The following is a 10,997-nucleotide window of genomic DNA, read 5'->3' on the forward strand; positions in this document are numbered from 1 at the left end:
ATAGAGGAATGCTATTTCTTCCTCTATAAATAGAGAAAAAAATAAAAATCTCTATTATAGAGGAAGAAATAGAGGTGGGTTGGAGCAATTTCACCTCTAAATGCTATTATAGAGGTGAAAATAGCAATGGGTTGGAGATGCTCTTAGAGTGGTCTAACTTGGAGGCTTGGACCATCCACGAAAGTGGTAAGATTTACTATAGAATAACAAATAGTATAATATTGTAATTTTATTTAAAAGAATTTCAAAGAGAAAGGGGGTCACTAAGACAACGAAGCAGAAGATATACATGCGCTTGCGAAAAATTATGACAATGATTTGAGAAAAACACGCAAACTCTTTTCCAAGTCCTCTCTTCAAACATGTCTCTTTGTCTTGGGCATGTAACCATTTAATGGTAAGATAATAATTTCCACCTGAATCGTGATTCTCATCCGAAAGAAAAAGAGAGATGAAACTACAGGAACACTCTAACGGAGCATAAATGTTTGACACAAAAGGAGAGATGCTATGCTTAACCTTATAGATTAACACAAGAATCATTTGACTTACACTACTACTACTCAACAAAACAATGAAGTTATTATTATTGTTATGATAACAAATGCATTTGCTAATATATGCTTAGGCTTGGCTTGACTTTAACCAAACCAAATCATAAATGTTCTCTTCTAATGCTTCTCTTAGGTTTTCTCACCTATTCTGATACACTATCACTTTCTTTTCTCCCTATATATTATAAAATATGTCTTCTTCCTTGTCCACATGCTCATGAATCGCTGCTGCTGTAATCTTCTGATTCTCTGTCGTAATTGTTGGCTGCTGCATTATTATTAGCAGCAGGTACATCATCATCTTCAGAGCTCTCACTCATTTCTGCGACATATTCTCTTTGTACTTGCTCAACTCCGGCAACTTCTTCTTCTACATCCTCCATAGCCTCATTTGGGTTACTATTCCAATCAAACCCCCACTTGTTTCTCTGACTATAACTCACAAACTGACCCTCATCATCATCATCATCCTCTGATTGAACTCCAACACTGTTGTCGTCACTTTCACCATCCACTTGCATCGGCGTCATCACTCTGTTAGGTGTTTCACTAGCCCATTCCTCGTCCATCTCTCTAGGGGTTTCACCTGCCCAATCTTCATCAATGCCTCTGAATGTTTGCTCTTCTTCCTCTTCCTCATCTTCTTCGCTTGTAGGCTTAACAATGTCAGCCATTCTGCTGACTAAGCGGTAATTGTCCTCATCGTTCCTCTCTGGTCTTTTTCTAACCGTTCTCTTTCCTCTTCCAGGGACTTGATGGTTCAACTCCACGCTCATTATGTTCCTGCTGGCTGCGACATTGCTCCTACCAGCGACAAATCTGCCATTACCCCCTTGCACTTTCTTCTTCTTCGCCTTCTTGTTTGATCCAGATCCAAAGATTACTCGTCGTTTATTACTTTTTTTACCCGAGTTTGGAACAACCTCGTCTTGGTCTTCTTGCTCTTTGGGTCCTTTACCTTTCAGTAGAGAGTTTCCAGGGAAAAGGCTCTGCATATACCACAAAAATTGAGTTAACAGAGAAACAAGTTTCACAATTATTAACAGAATCCAAACGGTCTAAAGGACTTACAATCTGCTCGTTCTCATCTTCCGGGACTGGCTCAGGTTTCTCTGGCTTCACATAAACAATGGATGCATCAAGGTCTGAAAGTCTCAAAGCAACCGCTGATACTGTCTTTGGTATCCATGGAAACACGTCCATTGATTCCTGATCATCAGCACCAGCAGCTCCCAAGAGCTCCTTTGCCGATAAAAAATTGGATGACAAAGATTCTTTCTTGATTGCACTCTCTAAATAAGTCAAGACCTGTCCAAAAAAGAAAGAAAGATAACGAGTTTTTAAAACAAAAATGTAATTTTATATTTGCATTTTAGGGAAAGAAAAACAAGATGTTAGTACCTGTGAAAGCTCTTCAGGTGATGATGAAGCATTCAACTTAAGCCCCCAATTTTTTCTTTTCTCCTCTGTCCAAAATGATTCAAAAGCTTCATCCGGAACAGATGCCTGTAGTCAATAAAGTTGTCAAAATTTGGTATCAAAGAGCTGACTGTAGATTAAAAAATTGACAAGAGTTCAATGATGCTTTACCTCAAGAAAAACAAGTAGTGCTTTGAGTAACCTGACTCCAAAAGGAAGAGGAGATGCAGTCAAACCTGAATCTACTATCTTTCTCTCTGAACCATCAGCCATGTCTAATCTCTGGTGGCAAGAAATGCAGTGCGTATACTCAGATAAATAAGAAGCAATACAAACTTCACATGTTGCTAGTAGTTCACATCTCTTCTTCCCGTCTTTCCTAGCACAAGAAGGCACTGAGCTGTACGTCTCGGTCCACATCCATCTCTGGAAAGCATGGAACCGTTTTAAGAAATTCTCCTTCTCCTTGTCATCTCTCCCTAGCTCAACTCTAATAGAAGTTGAGGCTCCCATTGAATCAGAACTTAACCCCAATATAGCACTAGATGGGCTTACAGAATCTTCCTTCAAAGAGGGGTTTCTAGCTAGGTTTATATTCTTAGAAGCATTCTCTTTGAATGCTCCCTCAATCTTCTGCAGCATTATGCGTAAATGGGACTCTCTGACCCCACGCATATCCAGTGATGCAACCAGAGTGTCAAAAGCCTACACAGAACAAAATTCACACACGTAATGGTTAAAAAATCTCTATCAATAAGCAACCAAAAACCTTATAGCTACAAACTGTTTAAAGTTGTTGTTACCTCTGCTGAATCAATGAGGCGCCACTTGCTATCATGGAGCTCAACAAATATAAGCCCCGAGCAAGGATCACTTTTAGATGCTGATGCAGCAAAGTGCCAGTAACGATTGTGGCGTCTATCTTGTCCAAGTGGCAAGGATCGGTATGGATACACCTCTTCTGCTTTGTGGCTTATGTATGATTTCAATTGTGAGCGTGACCTCTTTGAAGAGAAGTTTTCTTGACTTATATTGCCCTCTTGGTTAACAGAACCTCTCTCAGTAGATAACTTATGAACATCGTTTGAAACAACTTCCAGGGGCGGCTTCGTTTCATCTACAAGTTGAGAAGGGTCTCTGTTGAAACTATTAATCTCACGGGTAGAGTTTTGAATATCAAACTTAAGTACATCTCTCATGCAGCTGTTATCTAACTGTGCTTCTGCCCACATTTGCTTTTTAAGAGAATTTGCTGCTTCCAGACGATCCTGCAAAAGAAATTTCAGTCAGATCACAAATTACAGACTCAAAAGTTGATAAAATGAAAACCAGACTTTACCTCGAGACTAGCTCTGATGGAATTTCCTTCATTGGCAATGCCGACTAAAGCAACAAGGGCCTCAAGGCGCTCTTCGACACTTAGATGACAGTATTCTCCTTCTGTAAGACCTAGAACCCATGATTTACCCTGCTTGCTATCTTCAACCACAGCATTATCTTTACGCTGCTCACTATGGCATTGTGGTACAATGCTCTTCATACTGCTTGTAGGTGGAGAAGAAACTCCCTTCTCAACCTCACTCTTTACATCAGCTTTAACATCAGAGAACATAATCTCACCTCCCTTTTCAGACAAACCATTAGCATCACCAAGATCAGCACTTTTTGAGGCACTTGGTAGAGTGGCTAAATCATCAACCTCGGGATCCTCATCAATATCACATTCAAAGTCTTCATCCTTTTCAAGATCATTCACATCTTCTGGACCTGCTAAGCCATTTTCAAACGCCTTTATTTTCTTCCTAGCTTCCGCGAGTATTGCCTCTCCATCCGCAGGATCCTTCACGTATGGAGCTCGTACACAATATGTTGAAGGGGCTATTCTTTCGAAGAGCTTCACATCTCTTGTCAATGCAACAGAGATGGAAGCCTCTGGCGTCTTGCTTGTTCTCAGGTCCCTAAGTCCAGATTTCTGGAAATGGAAATCATAAAAACTAAATAAATAAAACATTTATATTTTTCAATAAAATTAACAGAGCATAATATAGATTATAAATATACCTGAATCTTGTCGGCAAGCTCTATTACTGTCAGTCCCTTGCTTCCCTCAAGAGAGAGAACATGAAAGGCAGCAAACTTGACAGTTCCAGGTGTCAACCGATGCCTCGACTTGCGCGGAGCCAGCAACCCTTTCTCCAGCATTGATGCAAAAGCACTTTCAGCTGCTGAACCACTGCGAAGAGTAGAAATGATATCTTCACAGCCTTTAGCCTGCAAAACACAATCAAACTATTACGAAAAAAATCAAAATCACCAGATGCTGAACCACTGCGAATAAGTACCTCATCCTTTTCACCAGTATGGGTCACACGGGAATTACTTTTCTTGAGCCTAGGCCCAAATCCACTTGAGAGTCCCAACTGGCGGAGTATTTCAGGCCATGTTAGTGGGTTCAAATGCTTTTTCCAACTACGAATGTCAAAGCCCCATGCATAAGCCTGAAGAAGAAAAAGGAAGCATTAGGAAAGAGGAAGAGTAATATGTATTATACATACAGAGAAAGAGAAAGTTACCCCTTCAACTATCTGCGGATGACCACCCTCAGGATTGGCTGTAGTATATTGGTTATTTCCAATGCCACTATAAGGTGTTCTAGCAACATCTTCAATATCTCGTATTATTGATCTCAGAAGAGTAATATGTATCTCCCCCAGCAACCTTGAGTCCTACAATAGGATATACATATATGTATCATATACAGAGCAAGAACAATGGAACGAAGGAAACAACAGTAGAACACGAGAAAATAAGGGAATCTCAGAATGAGTTGTAAAGAAAGACTTACATATTCATGCAAAGCCTGAATAAACTCATCCAGGGTAAAAGGCCATAGGTCGAGAACATCGGAAAATGATATTAGGAATCTCCAAACCTAAAAAGCAACCACAATGTTAGAAGGTTGACATGCGAAATGGTCACAAAACGTGACAAACATTTCAACTGGTTCCAAATTTGTCTCATTGTTCTGATCCAAAATTATTCTGATGGTACTAATTTCAGGTAAGAGACAGTATAGGGCAGAAAGAAAAGATCAATAGAGCATACCATTAAAAGGTTTCCAACATTTTCCTTGGAATCCTTCCATGGAGAAATGGTAAACGGCATTTTCAATTGCAAAGCTTTTGGTGGAAATGTGCTCAGAGAATCTGAAAAAGTAGAATAGCTACGATGAATTGCAAGATCCAGAAAGAATACTTAGCTAATTGAGTAAGATATAAGCAAATTACTTTGACCATCTTGATTTCGATAAGTATATGGAGAAAGATCGAATGGTATGAGACATCAAATCATTAAGCTACTACCCAATCTAGAGGGCAATGTTTTTATAGCAAAATAATCAACTCAATATTTCTTGGCAATGTTCTAAGATGCTACAACCAATATGGTATATCTGGGACAATATAATTCAGAAGCTATACATTGTTCATATTTTGTAAAGCCTACAGCCTAAGTACACCATCAGGGTTGTGATTACCAAATCCAGTACTTGGCTAAATCAATATCATAGTTTGGCAGAGAGAGCATACCTCTATACAGGTCAAGGTTTTGTAATGTGTCATGATCAAGCTGTATAACCGAGGACAATCCTTTGCTACTAGCCGCCAAATCCATCAGCTCTAGCTGCTCATCTTCAATTAGATCCATAGCCTCTTTTGCAATTCTACGTGCAGTTGCTTTCTCAACTGCAATCTTGCGTCTTATAGCCTCTTTCTCTCGGCGAATCTCCTCTTTTTGCTTATTTTTCTCCGCCTTTAACATTCGGACAGAGAGATAAGTCTAGTTTTCTCAATCTCAGCATACTTAAAAAGTTTATAATTTGCAGAACTTACCCGTTCATTTTCTCTCTGTAGAAACTTTTCTCTTCTTTCCATTTCACGTCGCTGTTCACGCTGTAACCTCTCCTCTTCTTTAATTCTTTCACGCATCAACCTCTCTTCTTCTTTACGCCTCTCACGCTCATACCTTTCCATCTCTTTTCTCATCCGTTCTTCATTCTGAGGACACAAGCTTCAGCTCATCAATATGGCTTACAAGGGATACCAATAAAAAGACAATAAGACCATTCTATAACTGAAGTGAAATAAATACCCTTTTCCTCTGAAGTTCTAGTTTCTCAAGATCCTTTTGTCCACTCCCTCTTCCGAGTCTACCATCGTTAATCTGCGAGAGTAACCAAAGAACAACATTACGACAAGAACACATCTTGTACGCAAAACGGGGATGAAATGGAAGTTGGCACAGGAAGCTACCTTTCCCTTCCTATGCACATCATTACTCATACGCACCCCGTCAGACAACAAATAAGGATCTTCAGCTCGGAGGCCTGAGGAGTCTCTCTCCAGCAAGAAGCTATCACCACGAGCTGATGGGAGAATGGGGCTAGGCATGTCTTGCTGAGATGTAGAACAGTTACGAGATGAGTTTCCATAGGACTTTGGTAAAGGCCCATTCCCCTGCATAAACGATGAACTCCTAGGCCGTGATATTTCGTAGTCCACACCACGCGAATGACTTTCAGAGTACCGCCCGTACATATCAGGTGTAAAGGAAGACGGATCGTTCAGAGATTGTTGCTCATGGAAAGCACTGGTGGCAGCTTGAGACTATAATAATCAACAAAAGCAAATAAGTTCAACAAAGTAGTTATAAAAAAGAATATAAAATGGCTTCAATGTAATCAACAAAGCGAATATCATCTTTCTAACATTTGATCAGAGAATAATAGCCGCCAAAAGATTAATCGGTCAGCTTATATGCACTGAGAACTCTTAGAATTAGTCCTACCATTACATCAGTTTAACAACCTCTTTAATTTATCATGTAAAATATTTCAAGCTAGGCATGAAGGTAATAGCTAGGTTGTATATAGTTTTGTTGTATTATATAACTCAAAAAAACAAAGGAATTATTAGATAGTAAGGAAACTAACTCTTCGAGGACGGACATCAAGTGGCTCATACATTTTGCTCTCATATGGATGACCTTGGTGCGTCTGCATTGCTACAATAGTTTGTCCACCACCACAAAAAGAGAGAGAAAGTTAAGAGTAGGAACCATCAAAGCAACAAGAGACCAATGATATCGCAATAGCTTCATACCTATAGGTGTCCCAAAAGCACCGGGAGGCAAAGGATCAAACTCCATTCCAAGAGTAGGTCCATCATCTCTCAAAGGCTCCCCTAACTGAGCTTCAATGCAGGCAACAGCTCTACGAACCATCACAGACGACCGTGGCGGCGGCTGTTCGTACCCTGCGCTCCCCATTGTCTCGTACTCAGCACGAGAGTTACTACTACCACTCGCAAACTCCCTCCTGGGCTCCGAGTAAGGGCTGCAGCCAGAGCCAGAGCCAGAGCCAGAACCGGAATCAGATCCGGAGTCCAGTTCAGCAGCAGGTAAGGACAAAGCAGGAACAGCAGAAGCCGGTTGAACCGGGGCCGGTTTGGGAGTTTTCTTGACCTGACCATCCTTCTTGTCCTTTAACCTCCTGTGACAAAACCACATCTGTAACTGCCGATCTGACAAATCAAGCTTCTCAGACAGCTCAGCCCTCGTCGCCTCCGAGGGATACGTTTCCTCTGCTCTCAAACAAAACAATTCAGATGGAATCAAAATTACAAATTAGATTTGGATGAGGAGAGGAACCTGAATAGACTTGCTCGAGGGTTTGGAGCTGAAAGGGAGTCTTCATCTGACGCTTAGGCTTGGAGGAGGGAGAGTCCTTTGAATTGGAAGCATCAACGACCTTCTTCATCTTCTTATTCTTATGGTTCGAATCAGCTACGCTCCTCATCTGATTCTCTTCTCCATCGGACTCCATGAGAAAGAGAGAGAGACGGCCGCGCAAGGAACAAATCACCCAAAAGAGAAGAACAACGAACAATAACAAAAAGCTAAGCTAGGGCTTTCTTACAAAACAAATAACCCTGATCCCCTTTCGATTGAGATTACTAACTAGTAACCCCAAAACAAAAACAAAAACATTATTGTTGTAAAAAAAATAAATAAATAAAAAGGTGGATGGAAGGAAGGAAGGAATATATAAGAATGAACAATAATAAAATCCGCAAGGGAAAAACAACAACAGGGCTCCTACTCGTACCACTCATCTTTAATTTCAACCTCCCTCTCTTATATTTCTTTTCTTTTTTTCACTCTCTCTCAATTTTAATCTTTTGTTTCTTATAAGAAAAATTGTTTTTTTTTTATAAATTAAAAGAAGGAAAAAAAAAAGGAGAGTAGAGTAGTAGAGAGAGTCGAGGGATGATATATGCTACAGCGAATCGCGTGTGTTTCTTCTGCCGTTGATTGTGTTTATGAAGCTCCTTCATGATGCAATCTTCATCACTCTTTCGACTTTTTCCTTGTTTATTCCTTTTTCTATTTTTATTTTAATTTAATATAATTTATATTCTTCAAAGGCTTTTACGGGCCTGGTGGTCTTGTCTTTCAGATCCGCTCTCGCAGGTTGCAAGAGCTTTTCTTCTCCAGTTTCTTTGTCGCCCACTTGCGTTGAACATAAACATCATGCCGTTCGTCGTTTCGGAGATTACACTCCCTGCCGTCTTTAAACCACTATAAAAGCGGTTCAGTCACACTTTCCCAAACCCGGTTCAGTCACGTCCCTTTATAGATTTTTAAGTCAATTCAAAGAGAAATCGAAAGATCCTTTGGAGTCGCAGTGAAGTTGCCGACACCGGGAAAATCGCCGGTGTACCTGAAACAGTCGGAACGCCGGAGAACCGGTGACAGAGAATGAATATGCATTTGGCTGCTCTGTTTCTCGCCATCATCGTTTCGCCACTCTTCGTTTTCTCATCTCAAATCGAGCAGATCGTGTCTAACCAGAATGATCCAGACGCAGCCAAGCTCAGAATCTCACAACTAGGCACACAAACAACATATTCTCTCTTTTAATATTTCGTTTTTTTTTTGTTTTTTTGATAATTGTATTAAATTGCTTGATGGCTCTGATCATGTAGAAGCTGTTCTTGAGGAGACTACCCAGAAGGTGAAAGAGCGTGAGAAGTTGATTCAAGATGCTGAAACTCAGATCCTTGATTTGCACTCTGCTTCTTATAGTTTCGAGGTTGGATTTGGTTATAATTTAGCTGAAATGCATTAGAAAATGAAAAGGATATATCTATGACTATGAGTTTATAAACCCTTTGAAACATATGTACGGGTTTTAATTATGTTTCCTTGTCATGATATAAGGTCTTTGTCTCTGTTTGGAATCAGTTTCTTAGTTGAGATTTAATACTTTGAAATCAGTTTAATTGCTAACACTTGCTACTTGATCACAGAGCGGTTTACCTTTGGTCCAGGAGAGGATAAGCGAGTTGGAAGAAGAGGTCTGTTCAGCTACTCTCTTTTTTTTAGATCAGCAACTTCAACTCCACTTATATAAAGATTAATTAACAGGGTTGGCATTGCTAGGTTAAGCTCCTATGGGCTGCCTTGAGAACAGCCAACTTTGACCTTCACGTTTTAGAGGATAAGGCAAGAGATGCTGAGCGTCAAGTTAAGGCCACAGCTTTCGAAGTTAAACAGGTGGTTTATTCCCTTGTGTTTGACTTTTTACCCATTCCTTTTATACTTTAGGGGTGAGTCTTTTTGGTGCTGTGGTAGCAAATGGAATCTGATTGATTCTAATATGGTTAATTGTATCTCAATGATTTGTCATGTTGTTACTGTGACAAATTGCTTCATTCTTTTTTTAATCATATATAGATGACCGAAGTTGTTACGGAGCAGTGGATTCAAGTTCAGCATCTTGAGCAGGTCTTTTAAGTTACTGCTTTTAAGTTTTTCGTTTATTGCAGGTGAAAATATATTAGTGGTGAGCAAAGTAGTGTATCGATTCACATCGCTGATGTTACTTCTTTTTATTTGTTTTTGTTGCGTCTTGAAGATGAAAGAATTCAATAACCGAAGGAATCACGTTCCTAGCAGATGCACTCTCTTGAAGGTAAAATCTTGAATACAGTTCTCGGACTTGCATGAAATTTTGAAGAACAGAAGCTTATACCTTTGTTTAGTCATCTGATTTATCCTTTGTGTATCTGTATTTTTAGCTCATGAGTGACATCCGCTGGGAGGTAAAGAATGCCCTGTCTCAGTTAAGAAGCCTCTGGGCAGCTGTTACCAAATACCACCACCAGGTTTTGTTTTTAAAAATCTTCGTCCTATCCATAATTTAGATGGAACGATTATGCTTAACCACGCTTTGCTTTGATTCTTTGTAGTTGCAAGGCTTCATCAAGCATGAGATGGAAAGAAACCAGATCACATCAGCTCTTGCAAACAGTGAAGTTGTGTTTTTTATGGTATGTGGGCTGTTCTTTTCATATCTAGTAAATGTGTTAAGTCCATGTCTTATTCGTCTGATCCTTACACTAATTAGTAAAACGAAATCTCCAGGCGTCTGCATTGATTACCTTCCCGGTGTTTGGAGCATGGCTCTTATTCTCTGCCTAGTTTTGTTCCTAGAAGACATGATCAACTCAAGCGTCAGCCATTTTAACATTGGTTTTACTTCTGTTTGTAGCTACAAATATTGTCTAGTCATTGAGATCCCTATAGTCGGGTGAATCTCTGGTTTGAACCAGTTAATTTTAGGAATGTTGCACAATTTTGTCAAAGTTCAGTTTTTGGAGTAAGAATATTTTTAATCCAAAAAGAGACAACCAAAGAGATGCAGACAAAATCATTCCTCGCTCGTTGTTAGCTAGCTGTAAATTGTAAATAAGAAGCGTAAGGCTTTTCAGGGTTCAACGTGAAATGATTTCAACTACGTAGCGGTATTATCTGTGAGGATTAGTCCAGGACCGGCCAAAAGATATAGAGGCTATAAATATTGTAAGAGGAATCTTAATTAGACAATCTACAATTTAGGGATCATATGACATATGTATAGTAACGCTTTAAACCTTGGGGGCTAAAACACTGTTCTTGCAGAAT

At 39.7% G+C, this 10,997-nt stretch overlaps 2 protein-coding genes across 3 annotated transcripts; one reads left to right on the top strand and one right to left on the bottom strand.

The window, feature by feature from the left end:
• Positions 1 to 527: 527 nt before the first annotated feature.
• On the bottom strand, positions 528 to 7,965 carry LOC106422060 (homeobox-DDT domain protein RLT1). 2 transcript variants are annotated; one of them, XM_022692673.2, is made up of 18 exons: positions 7,680 to 7,965; positions 7,133 to 7,612; positions 6,964 to 7,034; positions 6,320 to 6,637; positions 6,123 to 6,194; positions 5,864 to 6,028; positions 5,561 to 5,783; positions 5,079 to 5,179; positions 4,819 to 4,905; positions 4,547 to 4,699; positions 4,316 to 4,471; positions 4,035 to 4,244; positions 3,313 to 3,945; positions 2,777 to 3,241; positions 2,145 to 2,678; positions 1,956 to 2,060; positions 1,626 to 1,862; positions 528 to 1,543 (listed from the first exon to the last, which is right to left on the bottom strand). In XM_022692673.2, the coding sequence occupies exons 1-18, from the start codon at positions 7,852 to 7,854 to the stop codon at positions 770 to 772; spliced, it is 4,959 nt and encodes a 1,652-aa protein (XP_022548394.2). In that variant the 5' UTR covers positions 7,855 to 7,965; the 3' UTR covers positions 528 to 769. The 2 variants fall into 2 exon arrangements, with proteins under 2 accessions (XP_022548394.2, XP_013718334.2); XM_013862880.3 differs by having other exon boundaries at positions 6,284 to 6,637.
• Positions 7,966 to 8,583: 618 nt separating this feature from the next.
• On the top strand, positions 8,584 to 10,716 carry LOC106422008. Its single transcript, XM_048740113.1, has 9 exons — positions 8,584 to 8,922; positions 9,017 to 9,123; positions 9,341 to 9,388; positions 9,474 to 9,587; positions 9,768 to 9,818; positions 9,949 to 10,005; positions 10,112 to 10,198; positions 10,283 to 10,363; positions 10,458 to 10,716. Exons 1-9 carry the CDS (start codon positions 8,790 to 8,792, stop codon positions 10,512 to 10,514), a joined length of 735 nt encoding a protein of 244 aa, XP_048596070.1. The 5' UTR covers positions 8,584 to 8,789; the 3' UTR covers positions 10,515 to 10,716.
• The last annotated feature ends 281 nt before the right edge of the window (positions 10,717 to 10,997 follow it).

The sequence above is a fragment of the Brassica napus genome, chromosome A9 (assembly GCF_020379485.1).
Source record: "Brassica napus cultivar Da-Ae chromosome A9, Da-Ae, whole genome shotgun sequence".
Taxonomy (NCBI): domain Eukaryota; kingdom Viridiplantae; phylum Streptophyta; class Magnoliopsida; order Brassicales; family Brassicaceae; genus Brassica; species Brassica napus.